This window comes from Talpa europaea (genome assembly GCF_964194135.1).
Source record: "Talpa europaea genome assembly, chromosome: 6".
NCBI lineage: Eukaryota > Metazoa > Chordata > Mammalia > Eulipotyphla > Talpidae > Talpa > Talpa europaea.
In genome coordinates this window covers 79,366,338-79,387,088 of record NC_140072.1, presented here as the reverse complement: position 1 = coordinate 79,387,088, position 20,751 = coordinate 79,366,338, and the positions used below count along the sequence as shown (strand labels likewise).

The 20,751-nt window shown below is 43.9% G+C and overlaps 1 protein-coding gene across 1 annotated transcript; it reads right to left on the bottom strand.

Annotated features, from left to right (window-relative positions):
• Positions 1-3,452: 3,452 nt before the first annotated feature.
• On the bottom strand, positions 3,453-5,622 carry MLNR (motilin receptor; the record flags this gene model as incomplete). Its single annotated transcript, XM_084235789.1, has 2 exons — positions 4,617-5,622; positions 3,453-3,841 (listed from the first exon to the last, which is right to left on the bottom strand). Exons 1-2 carry the CDS (start codon positions 5,488-5,490, stop codon positions 3,453-3,455), a joined length of 1,263 nt encoding a protein of 420 aa, XP_084091915.1. The 5' UTR covers positions 5,491-5,622.
• Positions 5,623-20,751: the final 15,129 nt, after the last annotated feature.

Genomic DNA, 20,751 nt, shown 5'->3' with positions numbered 1-20,751 from the left:
GACTGATGAAATACACTGCTGAGGGGAGCAGCGGGCAAGACAGGAGAGGTCTGCCTTGCCATGTGGGATTCTCGCCAGCCGGCCGGGATTGAACCTGCACTGCAGAGGCTGCGGACAGCTTCACAGTGCTGCGCTCAACTGTCTGCACCACCAGGGAGGCCCATGATCTAACTTTTAAACAACATTAACATGTTTCCCTCCTGTTCTCTTGAGGACCTTGTCTAGGGAATTCTTGGTTTTCTGGGAGGTGCTGTGCTATATTTTTTGAACATTTTCTTCAGAAGTAGAAACGTCTCACATGGACAATGAATGTTCATGTGGCTGACACTAACCTGATAATCTTGTATGAGGTCCACCTGATATAAGAGTTTACATGGGAGCTGAATCTGTTGTTCGTCTAGATGACATAGTCATGCATTCAAACCACAACAAAAAGCCCTTTTAAAAGTTGATTGATTTGGACACCATGACATGGACTAAATTTTCAAGTGTTCTGTCATGAACACCTAAGTGCTTAGTGAGTGGTTGCTTGGTAAATATTTGCTGAGTGAATGAATGAAACCAAACCCTTCCCAAAGTGGGCACCTCACCTAACAAAAGTGGTACAGCTCAAAGAGGGACTCAGAGAACCTGCAGGGACAGCAGGCACATCTCTGTCGGGGTGCAGAGTGGGCCTAGACAGAACTTCCTCATGCCAACCTGATGTGGAGAGGGGCCAAGGGCTGAAAAACCACAGCCTGCCTGTTCTTTCCCAGTGAACTCTGACTTGGGCACTCTGGGCTGTCCCTTTCATTTCTAGCCAGTTGTCAGTGCACAAAAAGGACATTCTCTGTTGGGGTAGAGAACAATTTTAGATCTTAGAACAATTTTTCAAACTTTAAAAAAAAAACCATAATCCATAGTAAAAGTACATTTTATTTTGTGAACCAGGAAAGAAACCAACCATTAATTACACAATTGAAACAATTGTTTCACAACCGGTGTGATGCAGTGATTATTCTTGCCTGTTCCATACCATTAAAGGAAAATGTGACATACACTATTGATTTCACAATATCACAGCATTTTGAAAGCAACGGCAGGGCAAGCCATCCACCTCAGGCTTTAGACCCTATGGGAAGTAAGAGTGGTTTCTCTTCACCCTCCTCTGGGACACACGGAGGTCACACGAAAGTGGATGTAAGTCCTTTTGTGGAATCTGAACAGGAAAACTCCAAGGAAACTCTTTGCTTCTATATCTAAAATATACTATAAATATCTATAAATATCTTTAGCTATAACCATCCACAGGGAGGGGGGCACGTCTGACTGCTCCAGAGAGGAATTTTGAGGCAGAAAGACACTGGCAGCAACTCCACCATGTCCCTACTTAGTGCTACCCAGCAGAGGAGTAGCTGTGGTACAGGTAGGCACCTCCGCTGTGAGAACCATGTCCTTGGTGGTGTCCCTCCATCCAGGGGGTTTCATAAGGACTCTTGGAGAGGGATAGCGAGGAGTTGGTTTTGTGATAAAATCTGTCAAAGAAATGCTGGGTGAAACCACAATGTCTCACAGTGTCTACATGATATTCTGGTTTATGACTCTTGGGAAAAGGACACATATGCAGTGTTTTCCTACCATTTTTGACTACAGAATCCTTTTTTCAAATAACCTGCAGAACACAGCTTAGGGACTGCTGCCCCAAGTGACAGGCTCTGCTTCTTCCACTAGCTGCAAGAAACAGTATAGAAGAGAAACATCTTCGCTGCTGTACCAGTTGAGGGCAGGGCCAGGGAGAGGTTTGGAAGCTTCAAGGAACCTTGGAGACCCCGCTACATTTGGTTAAGCAAATGAAAAAGAATGGGACTTTATCAGCATGTTGAGTAGACCCTCAATATTGATGTATTCAACATTTATATTTTTCGCTGAGCCAGTTATATCGTGCCCACCTTAAGGGGGTGCCATTCACACAGAGGGATGTTTTGAAGGAAGCCCTTTGGAGTTAGCCCAGGCAGCAGCAGCCCTCTAAAAACTAAGTTTGGTTTATGTTTTAAACTAAAAAAACAAAGGACATTCTCTGTTGGGGTAGAGAACAATTTTAGATCTTAGAACAATTTTTCAAACTTTAAAAAAAAAAACCATAATCCATAGTAAAAGTACATTTTATTTTGTGAACCAGGAAAGAAACCAACCATTAATTACACAATTGAAACAATTGTTTCACAACCAGTGTGATGCCAACAGAGTTGGCCAACAGAGTTGTTGGTCAGAACTTCCAACCTTTTCTCTTTCCCTGGACTAAATTCACTGACTTGTGATTTTCAGTTGGAGTGGGTGGGAGTGGGTAAGGATCTGAGAAGCTGGAGTTCAGACATGGACTCACCAGTTTCTGTTTGGGATGTCAGTGGAGGTGAATAAGTCACATTAAAGTGCTTTATCAATGTCATTAGTGTCACTTTGTCAGGAAGCCAAGTCCTGCAGCAGCTCTCTGCCCAGGTTGCTTCCTCATGGCCAATGGCACCTCTTGGCCAGTGGCACTACCCTTTGGGTGGGCTTGTGAAGAAATTCGTTGTAACACAGTTGTTTATGCAAAGAAATTCTGAAAGATATATTGTGCCTAAATTTTATGATTCGCTCTGAGCTAGGAGAGAGGTGTGACTCCTGAGCACAGGAGTCTCCCCAAAATTCCTTTCCCTTCCATTTTTTTTACTGCCATATGTAAAGGCATTGCATAATTTCTTGAATCAAAATTCTCATCATTCAGGGTTCTTTGTATATGCAACATTCTACTTACATTCAAAATATAAAACAAAATACAGGGCCTCCCCGGTGGCGCAGCGGTTGAGCGCTGGGTTGCGAAGCTGCCCGCGGCCTCTGCGGCGCCAGTTCGATCCCCGGCTGCTCCCAAGCCACCGGAGGAGGGTTCCGCATGGCGCGCAGACCTCTCCTGCCGCCCGCTGCTCCCCTCAGCAGTGTACTTCGGTCCTTCTGCCTGCTCTGCTCCCTGCTCTGGCTCTGGTGAATTCTCTCACCCTCCCGTGCTTCTGACTGTACCCAGTGCATGTATAAACAAAAACAAACAAACAAATAAATAAATAAAACATGCCTCTATTAAAAAAAAATCTTTAAAACAAAACAAAACAAAATACACCCCTAATCTCAGAAGTGACAATTTTTATGTCAGCATCTCTATCACTTATCGACTGTAAAACAATCATATTTCCAAGCACTAGGAGAATGAAGATTTCTAAAACCTCCCCAGAGTACTTTTTGTGATGTAGAATTTCATTAGGCTAAAAGGAATATCCCTAGGGAGGCACATAAAAGGAAAACTTAGAAAGGATGGGGAAGTTACATTTCACATCTTAGTTTAAAAAAATTTTGCTGACAAAGTTGCTGACCAGCTTGCAAAACGCCAACCACTCTTTCCGTGCTTAACAACATTACTTTCTCGCCTGTTGGTCCTTATTTCCCTACAGATCTGTGCTCTCTGAAGTCCCAGGCCTGTGAGAGGAGGTGACTGGCTTAGCCGCGCTGATGGCCAATGTCTTTGCATTAGAGCTGGTCTCGGTACAGCCAGCTGTGTCTCCTCCCGGGTCCTCATCTATGTCCTTGCTGCTGCAGAGGCCCCTGTGTCTGGATAGTCTGGCCCCCAGAAGTTTCCAGGCTGCTGCTCTGTACTTCTTTGAAATCAGGTTGTAGAGAATTGGGTTGATAGAGGCACTCAGATAGAAAAGTTGCAAGGCAACAATGTTAAAGTACTGAGAGAAGTACATCATCCGGGAATCTTCTGTATTTATGTATATGATTCTGCCAACGTGGAAAGGCAACCAACAAACTATAAATGCCAGAACCACTACCACTGCAAAACAAGACATAGCAGCAGAATTAGCAAAAGCATCCAAAAACAAACAAGGGTCCCCAAGACACCATTTGAAATAATGTTAGAGCAACACAAAATAGATAAAAGTTTTTCCTCATCAAAGCCCCACCCCAGAAAAACTACCATTCTGCAGAGAGCATCAGCATTTGCTTTAGAATGGCATATTCTGCTCATAGATGTGCTATCAAGGCTGGACATAAACCAGAAGGAGCAGTTCCTACTAACAAGCTGCTCTGGCAGGCTCCCTTGGACAAATGCACTTCAGAGACATGTTCTCTGTTAAAAGAAATTCTGCAACAATTGCAGTCTTTTATTTTTTGATATGGGCATGGTTTACTTTAGCCTTGAGGATGACCTAATAATATTTAGTAAAGACATTTTAGGTTAATCGATCTACCCCTTCTTCTAAAGGGTTGCTGTGAGCAATCTGGTAATCCACATCTGCGGGGCCTTACGGGCAGTTGGCTTAAAAGCCTCCAGTTACCCTTATTCAATCAGCAGGGCTCGAAGTTAATCGCGGCTTTGAAAATCACTGCTTTTTCCAGGACCCGGGTAACGCACTCTCAGTGACGCCCTGGGCTAGAGATCCCGGGGGCGGCTGGAGGCGGTTTTCGCTAGAGACGGAAAGGATCTGCAGGTGGAGGCTGGAGTAGAACAAAAGTAAATGCAGCTAAAAGCGGTACCAAGGGCTGAGAGATCAGGGGAAGAGGATGCAGCCTGCACCCCGGTGGTGGAGAGAGGCAGCGCCACTTACACAGCACGCGGACGGTCTGCCTGTGGCCCCTCTCCCTCCCGGAGGCAGCCGGACCTTGCAGCGGCCCCGGGCTCCTCCACAGCTCCCGCCCGATGAGCCCGTAGAGGACGCTGAGGCACAGGAAGGGCAGGAAGAAGTAGGCGGTGGTGACCCACAGCATGGCGCGCAGCGCCCCCAGCTGCGCCTGGCTCGGCCGGCACTCGCGGCTGAAGAGCGCCGCAGCCTCGGCGGCCTCTGGCCCCGACGGAGGGGGCAGCCGGGGCGCGGGCGAGGACCAGAGGGGCGACGGGGTGAGTTGCAGGGTGCCGTTAAGGCCCAGGACCCAGTCAAAGCTCGAGTCCTGCTCGACCCCCACCAGGAAGAGGAAGGGCGCCGCGGAGAGCAGCGCGGTGGCCCAGAGCGCGGCGATGAGCGCGCGCACTCGGCGCCGGGTGACCAGAACGCGGGCGCGGAGCGGGCGGCAGACGGCGAGGTAGCGCTCGACGCTGAGAGCCGTCATGTGCAGCAGCGTGGCGTAGGTGCAGCCTTCGCCCAGGTAGAGCGACAGGCGGCAGAGCAGAGGTCCGAACACCCAGGGCCGCGACCGCCACAGGCGGTACAGATCGAAGGGGAGCCCGAGCAGGATGAGCAGGTCGGACATGGCCATGCTGCCCAGGTACAAGTTGGTCGTGGTCCGCATGTCCTGGTAGCGCCAGATCAGCAACACCGTCACCACGTTGCCGCTCACCCCGACGGCAAACAGACCCAGGCACACGGCGGTGACTGGAACCAGGGCCCCCAGGGGGAAGGACGAGCAGCGGCGCTCGTCGCAGGGCAGCGGGGAGGCCCACGGGGGTTCCTCCGCTCCGGAGCTGCTGTTCCAGGGGCTGTCCATGGTGGTCCGCGCGGGGCCGGCCAGGCGCACGGACGGCTGCGGAGTCCAGCGTTCTGGCCCCTGATGGGCGGGAAACCTAGTTCATAGCCCCGGGGGCGACGCTCTCCCTTTGGCTGCCGGGGGCCAGCACCAGCCCCAGCTGGGGTGTGAGCCCCGCCCCGCTGCGCGCTGGAATGCTCCTCCGCGGCGGGGTCCGGGGTCCGCTCCGAGGAGCTCCCCGCGGGCTTGCACAGACCCCGCCCCGCCGCAGCCCGTTCCACCCGGCCCTGCTCCGCACGCTCTCCCCGGCTGGTGATGTTGCGGGGCGCGTCCCTCTCCACGGTTTAGGACAGAAGAGGGGGCCGCAGGGCAGGGCTGTGCCTGGTCCCGGCAAGAGACTTCTGAACCCCAGTGAGGTTTGTTACTTCGGCCAACTGAGCGCCAGCGCACTTGTCAGTGGGGACAGAGAAGACCTTCTGGGGGGCCTCGGGTGGCAGTTGCATCCTGCCCGCCAGGGAAGGTTATCAGAAAATACTAAATGGTCGGTAAGGAGCTTAAACCAGAATCTCGGGTCACTCCCGCATTCTAGCCATCTTGAAGCAGCCCAGCCTTACTAGCTCAGTTCTCTTTAGTAAATTTGCAGGCGGTGGTACAGTTGACCAAATCATGTCAACTATCCCTGCCAACCTGGAAAGCTATGGGCGTGACTGTGTCTACGCCTTCGGAAGAGCAAGGCATACGTTTTACACGTATATGTGAGTACTTACACATGTGCTATGATGTTCCTAGGAACAATTTTTTTTTAAACTAAAAACAAAACAAAACAAAACAAAACAAACCACCAGGCAATTTGCCAGCACCAGAAAGAACTAAAATTTAGCTGACACTGGGTATTTAGGTTGTGTTTGGTCCTGTGCTATCCATTTAATCCTAATTTGAGCAGGAGCTCAATTTACCTGCAAGTGGGACTCACTTGCGATCCCACAGCAGCAAGAGGCAGAGCTGGGATTTGGACTCTGGTCAACCTGCTGTCCCCGTGTCCCGTCACACTGCCAGCTCCACCCCCTCAGTGGCTCTAACCCCCAGTCCTCATCCCAAGCATCACAGTTCACTCTGGGACTGTTCTCAGTTCTTTATCTGTGTGTGTGGATGAACACACATTTGGCAGTTTTCCACCAATCCTCCTGTGGTAAAGCATCACTGTGTTTTCCAAGGTTTTTTCTCCCTTCTGGAAATGAAAGCTGCTCTTGCTCTAGGGACCTGCTGCCCCTGCCGTGTGTACCTCTCACACACAAGGACTTGGAGGAGGGGTATCTGTCACCCTCCTTATCATTGCAGTTGCCGGCAGCCCTAAAAACTGCCTTTCAATCTATTTCAGACTCTGCTCAATCCAACCTTATCCCCCATCACTCACCCTCACTCCCTGAGGACTTTGGAGCCTGACCGCCACTCTCAAGCTCTCCTCCTCATAAAATTCACACCCACACCCAGGATTCTCCTCATGCCCTGGTCTTTCCTTTCTTTCTTTCTTTTGATTATAGCAATGCACACTCTTTTTTTTTTTTTTAAAGATTTATTTATTTATTTATACAAGCACTGGGTACCGTCAGAAGCATGGGAGGGTGAGAGAATTCACCAGAGCCAGAACCAGGGAGCAGAGCAGGCAGACTGATGAAGTACACTGCTGAGGGGAGCAGCGGGCGGCAGGAGAGGTCTGCGCGCCATGTGGGACCCTCACCCTGCGGCCCGGAATGAACCAGCGCTCAACCGCTGATCCACCAGGGGAGGCCCCCTGGTCTCTCCTTTCTGTCAACAATGTTGCTATTCCTAGGACCTGGGAGCCCCTCTTCAACTCCCTTTCAGTCATCCCAATTTCTCCCCTTCCCCCCCTCCGCCCACCTCTGGTTTTGCTTTTTTTTTTTTTTTTATAGAGGCATGCTTTATTTATTTAGTTTGTTTATACAAGCACTGGGTACAGTCAGAAGCGCCGGAGGGTGAGAGAATTCACCAGAGCCAGAGCGGGGAGCAGAACAGGCAGAAGGACCGAACACCTCTGTTTTTTTAGCTCCCTGTCTCTAGTTCCTCAACTCCTGCAATTCTGCAGCAGCACTGGAGTGTCCAGTCAGTTGCACCTCTTACCTTTTCCTAATCCCACATGTGCCTCGAGTCCTCACGACTTCCTCTACCTAATTCAAACTCCCCAAGTAATCCTGCTTACTTCCAGCAGACACACTGACTCCCTAGTTGTCTCCAGGGTCCTAGTTGTCTCCTCAAGCAGAGCATAACCACAAACCGGGTTAGACGAAATTCTCTGCAGGTTGCATGCACACTCACATTAGTCTCGAGTTGTTCCACTTAAAATTCACAACCTCTTGAGCAGTGCCAAGTCCTCCCACCCTCCGCGTGCTAATTCTGCTGCATTCACTCTCCCAGCTTCCAAACGTTCTTGTGCATCCTCTCCTCTCCTTCATCCCAACGCCTGCTCGCCCCTCCTCGCTCTCAGCAGGTGATCTTTCACTCACATTCTGGAAAAGAACAGAAACAGAGGAGACCAGCTACACTGCCCATCACACCTATCCACCGCCCTTATTTCCTTTTCCTTCTAATTTTTACTGACATACCATTCTTGCACATCCTTGTTTGCTTTTTTACAGTACAGGATTTCTCCCCCACGTCCTCATTTTCTCATTGGGTGGTTCTTGTACCGGAATCCGCTCTGTCCCTGCAGCACCGCCCTCACCTCAAGGACCTCCCTCCAGCAGTCCTCTCCTATCACCACTGGTCCTCCCTCACCTGCATTATTTTCATGAAATACAGAACTCGAGTTTCTCTATTTGTTGTTTCTGTTTTTTCCCTCCTTCCTCTGTCCTCCATCTAAGCAGAGAAAATGTAATATCTTCACCCGCAGTTGATCTGATCTTCCTTGGCTCTCACTTGAGGAGGAAATTTATTACTTAGCTCAAGTCAAGCGTGTTCCAGTTGCATTAATCCAAGGTTCCTCTAGGGTTCTCTTGGCTGCCATGCTTACCTCCTCTCCCTTTTCTGCTTTTCCCTGGTGTGTCAGGGCATATGGGGAGGGCAGGACAGGTGGTTTAAAGGTCCTTTAAACTGGAGGGGAGCGGTCCACCTCGCTTCATGCTGGCTCCCCGGGGCCTTGGCTGACATTTGCTAGACTCCAGTCGACTGTCCCCTTCCTGCCCGGCTGCCAGGTGCTCTGCTAACCTCAGAGGCAGAAGTCTGTGGCTGGTGGATTTATAGTCCCTTTCTCTGACTCAAGTGATGTTTCTGACATCTTCCTCTTGGTTCCTAGAGGCTACAACCCCAAGGTGGCGCTGAGAAAAGCTACCTGGGTCTCAGAAACAGCCATGCTACTCTGGCTGATGAGCGCCAACTATCCCTTCCAACTACTGTGTGCCACTACCCAGCATTCACGTACTCCCCTTCTCTGGGGTGTTCCCTCTAGAGCTGACTCCCACTGACCTACTCCTTAATTTACTTTACTTTTTTGTTGTTGTTCCCCTTCATCTCCCAACATCAAGAGCTCCAGAGGGAGGGCTTTAATCTCTCATGATGCATGCTCTTTTCCCAGTGCCTGGAGCAAAGGAGGAATTTAATAAACATTTGTTAATGTAAGGAATGAATGAGCTGCTGCAGAACCAGATACCACCATTTCCTTTATGATTCTCAGCAGCTGGCATCCGTGCTCTGATTATAGTAGCGCAGTGTTTCACAGCAGGCTTTTCCACAACATGGTTACATGGCTGCTGGCTGAGGCCTCAGGGGCTGACCTTTGGCAGGCTGGAATGGCTTACATTAAAAAAAGCTTGTAGCTGCTGTGTACAAGGTGCTGTTTGAAGTACTTGCACGTGCTAACTCATTTACTCTCAACAGCAGCATTATGAGCACATCTTTTTAGTAATTTATAGATGAAATAATTAACACACAGAAGCTACCTGAGGTTATAAGGCAGTAAATAGGAGTGCTGTCTGCTTCCCCAGCCCATGGGTGGAAGCACTGTGCATTGCGAGTCCTGCCAGGTGAACCACAAAGAACACTACAACCTTAGCAGTGGCCTGTATGATGCAGATTCTACTGGGGAAGTATCTTCCAGATGAAATCCCAGAAATTAGATTTTGTGGAGAAATAGGACAGAGAGTTGGTTTTTCAGTAAAAAAAAAAAAAAAAAAAAAAAAAAGGAGATTTATTTATTTATTTTAAAGATTTATTTATTTATGCATATAAGAACTGGGGTACAGGCCAGAGGTGTGGGGGGTGAGCGAATTCACCAGAGACAGAGTGGGGAACAGAACAGGTGGATTGACTGAAATACACTGCTGAGGGGAGCAGCGGGCGAGTCAGGAGAGGTCTGCTGCTGTGGGTCACTTCCCTGGCCGGGGATCAAACTCATGCTGCTGTGGCTGCAGATAGCTTCATAGTACTGTGGCTTAACCTGTTGTGCTACCAGGGAGGCCCCCCAAAATGGAGATTTATTTTTAGATTTTTTTAGGGTTGAAAATTTGAAGGAAGGTCTTTTACATGCAGAACTCTTACATTGGATATTTTAAAATAAAATACTTAGGTAAAAGGAATGTGCCAAGTAAATTTCATACACCCCAAAGCCCTGTAATAGTGATTAATGCAATAAACAAAACAAAACAAACCCATATACAATTAGAACTAAGAACATTAAAAAAAAATGAGTATATTATCCAGTCAATAGTAATTATTTTGATTCTAAAACTGGATAATGAAAACATGATAAGTGAGTTAATAAAAGCAAATAAATAAACCAGATTACTGAATAAATTTCTCAAAATAAATTACAGTCATTGTAACAACTGCACTCTGATATGGGTAACAATGTATGCCCCTTAAATGCTCATATTTAGAGTTCATCAAGGCTGAATTTGAGTCTTTTGATTCTGTTGTCATTGGAATCGAGTCCCCGGATACATCTTTAAGGTTGATCCAGGAGTTCATCTTCTGTTTTTTTCTATGTATTTTATGGCTTCAGGTCTTATATCCAGGTCTTCAATTCATTTTGAGTTAGTCTTTGTGTATGAAGTTAAATAATGAGCTAGCTTCATTCTTTCACACGTGGCTGTCCAAACATCATTTGTTGAAGAGCTTTTCCTTTATCCATTGCATGATCATGACACCTTTGTCATAGATTAAGAGTCCATGTTTGCGTGGGTATATTTGTTGGCTCTCTAGTCTATTCCATTGTTTTGTGTTTCTGTTTTGATTATTATTGCTTTGTAGCATAGTTTATAGTCAATGGGCATGATAACTTAATTTTTCTTCTTTCCTCCCAGGATTATTTTGGCTACTTGGGTTTTTTTTATAGTTCCATATATATTTTAGATTTATTGCTTCTATTTCCTTGAAAAATGTCATTGGAATTTTGATAGGTACTGTGTTGAATCCGTAAGTTGATTTAGGCAATATGGCCATTTTAACATGGTTTATTCTTCCAGTCCATGAACACAGCATATCTTTCCATTTCTTTGTGTCTTTTCTTTTGATAGTGTCTTTTCAGTGTATAGGTGCTTTATCTTCTTTGTCCAGTTTACTCCCAAGTATTTAATAATTAAAAAAAAGATTTATTTATGCATACAAGAACTGGGGTACAGGCCAGTGAAGTGGGGGTGGGGGTGAGAGGATTCACCAGAGACAGAGTGGGGAACGGAAGGGCAGATTGACTGAAATACACTGATGAGGGAGGCAGCAGGCAAGTCAGGAGAAGTCCGCTGCACCATGTGGGTAGCTCCCTGGCCAGGGATTGAACTCATGCTGCAGTGGCTGCTGATAGCTTCATAGGTTGTGTCTTAACCCCTTGCGCCACCATGGAGGCCCTACTTAATCATTTTGTTGTGATTTTATTTATTATTTATTTTATTTATTTATTTTTTTAAATGTACTTTTTTTTTTATAGAGGCATGTTTTATTTATTTGTTTGTTTATACATGCACTGGGTACAGTCAGAAGCGCGGGAGGGTGAGAGAATTCACCAGAGCCAGAGCGGGGAGCAGAGCAGGCAGAAGGACTGAAGTACACTGCTGAGGGGAGCAGCGGGCGGCAGGAGAGGTCTGCGCGCCATGTGGGACCCTCCTCTGGTGGCCGGGGAGCAGCCGGGGATTGAACCGGCGCTGCAGAGGCTGCGGGCAGCTTCGCAACCCAGCGCTCAACCACTGCGCCACCGGGGAGGCCCTTGTTGTGATTTTAAAAGCAATTGTTTCCTTAATTTCTCTTTACAAAATTTATTGTTTGCATATAGAAGTGCAACTATTTTTTTGTATACTGGTTTTGTAAACTGTCACTTTAGTGACTTGTTTCTAGTAGATTTTTGGTGGAGTCTTTTCAATTTTCTATATTATCACGTCGCTTGAAATAATGACAGTTTTACTTCTCTTCTAATTTGGATTTCTTTTATGACTTTTACTTGCCTAATTGCTCTGGCTAGGACTTCCAATAGTATGTTGTACAGCAGCAGTGACAATGGGTAGCCTTCTCTTTTTACTGACCTTAGGGGAACCACTTCCAGGTTTTCACAATTGAATATGTTACTGGCTGTGGGGTTGTCATATTTGGCCTTTATTATGTTGAGATATTTTCCTTTTACCCCCAATTTATTGAGAGTTTTTATCATAAATGGATCTTGAATCTTAAAAATGCTTTTATCAGTTTCTGTTGATAAGTAATTTTATCTTTTTGTTGATGTGGTGAGCGAGGTTGTCTTTCACATGCTGAACCAGCCTTGCATCCCTGGGATGAATTCACGTGATCATGACACATGAGTCTCCTAACACACTGCTATATTTAATTTGCCAAGATATTGTTGAGGGTTTTTTCTATGTTGAACAGATATGTCAGTCTATAGTTTTCTCTCCTTAGTGTCCTTAGTGGTGAATTTCTGGGGAAATGGAATAGCAAGAAAAGAAAATTTATCCCTGGGAAATTCCTGTATCATCTGTGAAGGGTCAAGTATGGGGGCTTTCCTCAGGGAACCCTGAACAGAGAGCTGAAGAGCATAGATTCTGAAGTCTTCCCAGGAGGCTCAATCTCACCATTTGCCATGTGAACCGAGGCAAGTTACTTATGTCACTGAGCTTGACATTCCTTATCTGTTAAAAGGAGTGCTCATGCCAGGATCCACCTCACAGGGCTGTTCCAATAAGTAAACATAGTCCTACTCCAGGCCTGGCATAGCCCTCTATAGTTAGAGGCTCTATAGAAGAACTGTTAGTTTTTAGTTACTAGTATTAATGATTTAATAATAACAAAAGAAAGAGGACTTTCCTTGGATCCAAATTAGCTCCCCACATACTTCTTGTCAACTCTTATGCTTTTAGTTCCCCATTCATTTGCTCATGGTGTTAGCTTTCCTTCTGTTTGTTAAAAGTCTAACCAATTTACCTTCCGGGGTACCCAATACGGCAGACTTTATTCACCAAGTTTCCCACCTGCCTGAGTGGGTTGTGGGTATTTTCTCCAATGCTCCAGAGCCCTTGCTCTCTGACAACCCTGAGGCATAGCTGAGCGACTCTTGATTCTCATCTCCACCTCATTGGAGAGCTGCACCCCATGTGTCAACCTCCTGTGACTGCAGGGCAGATCCATTCTAAATCTAGTCTGCAGGCCGGTGCATGACCAGTGTGGGGGAGAAGCAGGCTTCAAAGTTCTGTGGTCTGATACCTCACCTTTATTTCTCACTTTCCTAGAGTCTGTCTTACTTCTGGGAGTGATCCCCAACAGTTATGTCCATGTGAAGACTCACTGTGCTGGGCTGCTTTGATTGAATGGCCTATCTGTGAGTACAGGTATTCCCAGAGCTCTAAGTCAGGGAAGACAACACTGGAAGGCCACTTCTTAAATTCTTCCATCAGAAAGTGACAGTACCAGCATAAACTTGTTGTTTCTGGGTCCCAAACCCAGTCTTTTGTGATTCTGCAAACTACTTATCTCCTTTGTCCGCTGGTTTCCTTGTGAGGCTGTGTCAGTAGGGGTGCTGGAGAGCAGAGGGAGGGGAGAAAGCACTTGCTCCTTCCTGTTTCTTTAGGTATCAATCCACAGTGACCCTGTGCCCTCCCAGCAGCATCGATTCCAGTCTCCAGGTCAGAAGCCCCAGCAGCAGGTGGGCAGCAGTCCCTCCTCAGAGGTCTGCCAGGTCCAGGGGTTCTATAAATGTCTTAAGTTCTGATAACTTCATTATCATTCCATTTTTTAAAAGATGTATTTATTTATGCATACTAGAGCTGGGGTGCAGACCAGAGATGTGGGGGGTGAGATGATTCACCAGAGATAGAGGGGGAACAGAACAGGCAGACAGACTGAAATACACTGCAGAGGGGAGCAGTGGGTGAGAGAGGAGAGGTCTGTTGTGCCTTGTGGGTTAGCTCCCGCAGATTGCTTCATAGTGCTGTGCTCAACTCCTTGCGCCACTAGGGAGGCCCCATCTTTCCTTTTTCTCCCAACCCAGGGGACACCCTTCCCCACCGAAGTTATTATCTTTGTGTCACTTGCTGGCATTTTCAGGCTCTAACAGTCGTTAAAACAGTGCCTAATGTGAAACAACTCTGTTGAACACCTAGCATGGCATCTGTTTTCCTGGCTGAACCTAATGAAGAGAGACTAAGGTCTTTTAAACCTCAGTGGTGAGGGAGTAGTGCTGGGGGGGAGTGCACTGAAACAACCAATATTTGGTAAAGGATTTTGTATTAAGCAATTCAAATTATGTGGGCATGTTTTGTGTTAATACCGTAAGCAGAAATGTAAACTGCCTGGTGGCTTTAAAGCAACCATTCAACTGAGCTTACTATTGGGATCAGAATTCAAGGATGGCTTTGTCTCCATTCCACAATGGCTGCAAAGTCTCAGCCTGGGAATGGCCCCAAAGCTCAGGGCTGGTATCATCTGAAGATTCTTTCCTGTCTGATGCCCGAATCCAGGTTACTTGAAGACTAGGATATGTAACCAGACTGCCTGCATTATTTAGCACTTTATTTTTATTTATTTTTTATAAGCATGTTTTTATTTTTAGATTTATTTTTTATTTATACAATAGTGGGGGTACAGGCTAGAGATGCAGGGGGTGAGAGGATTCACCAGAGACAGAGTGGGGAAGAGAACAGGCAGACTGACTGAAATACACTGCTGAGGGGAGCAGCGGGCAAAACAGAAGAGGTCTGCCTCGCCATGTGGGAATCTCCCCTGGCCAGCCCGGGATTGAACCCATGCTGCAGAGGCTGCGGACAGCTACACAGTGCTGCGCTCAACCTGCCTCGCTACTGGGGAGGCCCTTTATTTTTTAACTTCATAATATATCTTGTTCTTTCCAGATCAGTTAATAGCAGGCTATTACATTCTTTTGCTACAGTTGCATGGTACTCCATTGCATTGTGTGTACAACTTTTAAACATCTCCCATCTGTTGCTCAGTTAGGTAATTTCTAGTCTTTTGCAGTGACAGACTAGTTTTGTCAAATACCTCACAAAATGGGTAAATAGATCTATAGAAAACATGTCAGAGGATTTGCCTGATCAAAAGGTAGGTATATAAGCAATGTGTGATTTCCCTTCATAGGGATAGGACAGTTTATTTATTTATTTATTTATTTATTTATTTATTTTTAAAGTCAAATTTTTTTAGATTTATTTATTTATTTATTTATTTATTTATTTATGCAAGCACTGGGTACAGCCAGAAGCACAGGAGGGTGAGAGAATTCACCAGAGCCAGAGCGGGGAACAGAACAGGCAGACTGACGAAATACACTGCTGAGGGGAGCAGCGGGCGTGGCAGGAGAGGTCTGCACACCATGTGAGACCCTTGCCAGTGGCTGGGGATCGAACCGGCGCTTCAGAGGCTGCGGGCAGCTTCGTGGCCTAGCACTCAACCGCTGCACCACCCGGGGAGGCTCCATTTCATATCCATATTTCAGAACTCTATTATATTTTACAATATTAGTCCTTTTCTGACATCTGAATTGCAAATATTTTTCCATATTTGAAATTTACTGTTTTAATTTTTATGGTTTTAAAATATCAATCTTCTTGTGGCTTCTGTATTTTGAGGCATGATTTGAAAGACCATCCCCATCCAAGATTAGGAGTTCCCTCATATCTTTTAAATTTAAAATCTTTGATTCATTTGAGATTTATTCCAGTATATGGTATATGTGTGAAATATAGATGCAACTTTTTAGAAGGCTACCTAGTATTCCCAACATTCATTGTTCATTTTTTACTTCATTGACTCAAGGTACCGGTTTTATCAAATACTAAATTCTTTCTCATTTTTGGGCAGTGGGCTTGCAAAGCAATTCCTTTAGTTGCTGTTACTTTGTGTGTGATGTGTTTGTGTGTGTGATGACTCTATAAGTTATTGTGCTTTTGTAATTTTATCAAATACTCTCATTGCTCTTTGTTTCAGTGTTTCTGTTTTTCCAAAGAATGATAGTACCATACTTTTTAGTTAGTGTGTTTAAAAGTTTGGCATGGGTAAATAATTGGTGGTGGAATTCTATGGGGACTACACCTGAGAGGAGAAAGCAAATATTGTACAAAAATAAACAATGATGTAAAATATATATACATAAATATTAAAAAAAGCCAATTTTTTTTTTTTGGCTCATCACTGTTTTATTTTTTATTTTTATATTCCCCATACCAATTGCAACCCCTTGATTTTGACCCCAATCCCTCCTTTCCCTGCCCCCCTGCCCCCAAAGTGTGTCTCTGGTTCATAGATGTTTGTTGATTTTGATTTTTTTCTTTCTTATATTCTTTTTCCTCGCCTCTTATTTTTTTTTTTTAAATTTTTTTTTTTTAATAGAGGCATGTTTTATTTTATTTGTTTGTTTGTTTGTTTTGTTTATACATGCACTGGATACAGTCAGAAGCGCAGGAGGGTGAGAGAATTCACCAGAGCCAGAGCGGGGAGCAGAGCAGGCAGAAGGACCGAAGTACACTGCTGAGGGGAGCAGCGGGCAGCAGGAGGGGTCTGCAGTGCCATGTGGGACCCTCCTCTGGTGGCCGGGGAGCAGCCGGGGATCGAACCGGCGCCGCAGAGGCTGCGGGCAGCTTCGCAACCCAGCGCTCAACCGCTGCGCCACCTGGGAGGCCCTCCTCGCCTCTTATTTAGGTTTTCTAGATTCCTGTTATGAGTGACACCATCCGGTATTTTTTCTTTCTGGCTTATTTTGCTGAGCATGATCCCATCCATGTTGCTGCAAATTGCATGTGTTTATCTTTTTGAATGCTGAGTAATATTACATTGTGTATATGTACCATATCTTCTTGATCCAGTCATCTATTTTTGGGCATTTGGGTTGTTTCCAAAGCCTAGCTATTGCAAATTGTGCTGCTATAAACATAGGGGTGCAGGTGCTCTTTGGAATTAATGTTTCTGTGTCCTTTGGGTAAATACCTAGGAGTGGAATTGCTGGATCATATGGAAGCTCTATCTTTAGTAGGTTGAGGAACCTCCACCCAGCTTTCCATAGTGGTTGGACCAATGTGCACTCCCACCAGCAGTGCAGGAGAGTTCCTTTCTCTCCACATCCTCGCCAACATTTGTTGTTGCTAGTTAAAAAAAAGCCAATTCTTTATTGTCAAACACTGTGTTTTTCTGTAAATATGTATGCTCTCTTGACCTTTTGTAGTTTAACCCTCTTCATTCCTCTGAAGTAATTTTGAGCCAGATTTACAATGAATTGGACTATACTAATACCATGCTTGTTTTAAATGGGTCTGAGTCAAATTTAGAGTATCATAAATTTACTACTGTTATTTGAACACCTAATACATGGATTTTCCCCTCAAATATTGTTATCTTGATGACTTTTCAGGATACAGGTTTTGAGAAAAAGCTCTTATGTGACCATATAGGGACATCTTTCTTGCATGTCATTGGTAAACTAAAACTATAAATGTCATGTCTTCTCTAGGACCACTGGGTTATTGTAGAAATAGTAGAGTCAGGTAGAGGTAATGACTTAAGTCTGGGAAGGCCCCATCATTCCTTTGCAAACCACACAACCTATAGACTGAAAATAGTGGAAACAGCCAGGAGGTCTTAGAAATTTAAAAATGAAGTGAGATTGCTGATTTAGCAAAATGGACGCAGTGACTTGGTCAGTTTTTGTTGACTTGATGGTGTCCCGGGTGCTATGCTACCTACAGATGAGTCTTTAGGTTTTATATCCCTTTTAAAAAATTGAAGTGAAATTCACCTAAAATAAACCATTTTCAAGTTAACAATTCAGTGGCATTTAAGCACATTTACAATGTTGTACAGCCACCACTTCTATCAAGTTTCAAAACATCTCCAAAATAAGACCCCTATTCATTAAGCATTTCCCACTCCCTAGCTCCTGGCAACCACCAGTCTCCTTCCTGGCTTTATGAATTTACCTATTCTAGCTATTTCGTATATATAGAATCATGCAATGTGAACTTTTACGTTTGGTTTCTCTAACTTAGTGTGTTTTCAGGGTTCATCCACGCAGTAGCTATACTTCCTTTTTAAACACATCACCTTGTCTCAATGGTGTTGAGGAACAGTGTAAAGGTTTTCATACTTGGATCAATGTTTAGGAAAATGGTTTCTACGTAGGCTTGGTGTGGACTCAAAATAAGTAAGGGCTACTCACATTTTGCTACTCCTGTTCCAGATTTTCCTTTCTTTTTTCTGTTCAAATATTAGAGGGCTGTTGAGTTATTTTGGATATGGCAAAGTGGCTAGCAAAATGCCTGGCATACAAAAGTACTCAATACATGCTATAAAAAATACAGTATTAAGTATTTCCTTCCTACACTTCAGGACTTTTGGGGGAGAAACCCAAGAATAGTGGTCAAGTGTAGGGGTACTAGACCAGACACATGGATTTAAATCTCTATTCCATCATTTGTTTACCATTTATCCTTTGGCAGAGTGCTTGACTTCTCTATGCTTTAATTGTACCCTGCATTAAGTTTCAGTTGTGTATCACTGACAATCAACATGTACATATACTGCATCAGGTTCACGACTAAGTCCAATTCAATGCTTCACCATACTGTTGTATGTTTTCCCAATTTTACCCATATCCTTCTGGTAACCAATGCTAGTCTTTATATTCCAAAAATTTAACTTGGTTTTTTTCCCCTGACTTACTTCACTAAGCACAATAACCTTTTAGGTTGTTGTAAATGCCAGGACTTCACTATTTTTTGAAAATTAAGTCAATGAGCACTTCTGGTTGTTTCCAGCTCTTGGTTATTAGTGTTGCAGTAAACACAAGGGCACATATATCTGCTTGATTTATTCTTATTAGAGTAACTGGGAGGACTGTTGAGAAATGAGGTATGAAGAAACAGGAAAAGAATACAGAAAAGTAAGGCCAGAGATTTCCTTCCAACAGGAAGTTTACCTTGGATCCATCTGTATTCTTTATAAATGTAAAGAAAGCAAGTTATGTAGTGAATTGCATAATATGAAGTCCCTAGGATACCACCTCTTAGCTTCAATACTATGCTGGGTTTTTTTCTTAAATGTGGATTCTCTAGAGATTTGAATGCCTTTGGTGAAATTGTATGTCCACTACAAGAGGGGATAACCTTAACATTTCATTTTCTAAAAGAGGCAGCAAGTCATGAATGTATATAAATACAATAAATATATCTCAAAAAAGAATGATACAACTTTTATTCTCCATGGATTTTAAAGATACTTTTGCTACATAGTTTATGTATTTTTATGAGATTATATTTTTTCCATTTGTATGAAGTTCAACCTTATACAACTTTAAGGTGATATGTTTGGTAGTGTATCTATAATCTTTAAAAAGTTTAGAGTTTTTGGAATGTACAATATATGAGGTAAAATCAAGATTACATTAAAAATTGGTTTCTCCTCTGCACTAATTTTGCAGTGAGGCTCAAATGGCAAGGACGCTATTAAATGACATTTACTATCAAAAATAGGAGTTCATTTGAGTCACTATGAAAAACATAAGCCACTGTAACTGCCACAGTGGCACATTTTACCATTTTAGACATTCAACTATATAGAAATCTCTGGGCTATTACACTCAAACTCATTTGTACTGCCAAATGTGGCACTTTAAAGAAGTTTCTAGAAAACAATCGTAATCACAAATCGTTGTTTTGGGGGAAGGTTATCAGCCTATGAATAAGAGATTAAAATTAAATAAAATGTAAACATACAGTATTTTATAGTGACATCATTCTTACCACTTGGAAAGGCCAAGTATATCTGCTTCTTTTTTGAACAAAGATTAATGTTTTTTCTCTACAGCATGAATCATTTGACATAAAACAATTACAATACATGCCCATTCTAATAAGAGAAATTCTTCAGAGTTCTTCAAAGCACAAAACATGTTTTTCCCAAAGACTGACAGAAGTGCTTATAGTAATCACTAAAATGCTAATAACCTCAGCAACTAAAAATTAGTGATTCACTACCCTAAAATTCAAATAATAAATTAAAAAGGCTAGTTACAAGTGTTTTACAGATGACATGTGATAAAACAAGAATTTTAGATAGTATCATTACAAACTGTATTATTACTGGCAGTCATCGACATCTATCCAAGATGTACAATGTGATACTTGACAAAATTCAATCTGATCATCCAATAACTCACAAATGCAAGCTCACAAAACATTAATGAATTATGCAATTGCAAAGTGCTCTAATGCAACATTAACCACATGCAATCAACAATTTGGAACAGTATCCAAACAGACATTACATTAAACATTAGTTTTTCAAGAAAGAAAGCAGCTCAAAGTTTACTGGTGCAAATTAATTTTGTCTTTAGATTTGGTGTCCCAAACAAAAAAGTTAGGTTTGATTATGATTCTGATGGTGATGGCAGTAGTTATGGGAGAAGCAGCAAAACTTATAGGAGTTCTTCAAACTAGCCTACATCAGGTAGATGGAGCAAGTGAAAGAGAGTGTGAGAGTGTGTGTGTGTGTGTGTGTGTATGTATTTATATTATCTACACTTGGTTTGTATAGTTTTATATATGCCATGTGAAGGTGCATACATATATATTTCAAAGCCTCATAAAACCAAGAAAGTTTCAAATTCAGAGTTGGTAATATTACTTTTTAAAGAGTACCTAGAAGTCCTCTGTTCTTTTACATATTCTCAAAACTTGAAGAGGTACTTTTTGAGTAAACATTAAATATTTTGAGGCCAAGTAAACTATCTGTGCTTTCTTTGTGATTTACTGTGAATTCATGAATATATATTTGTAATGAAGAACTCCA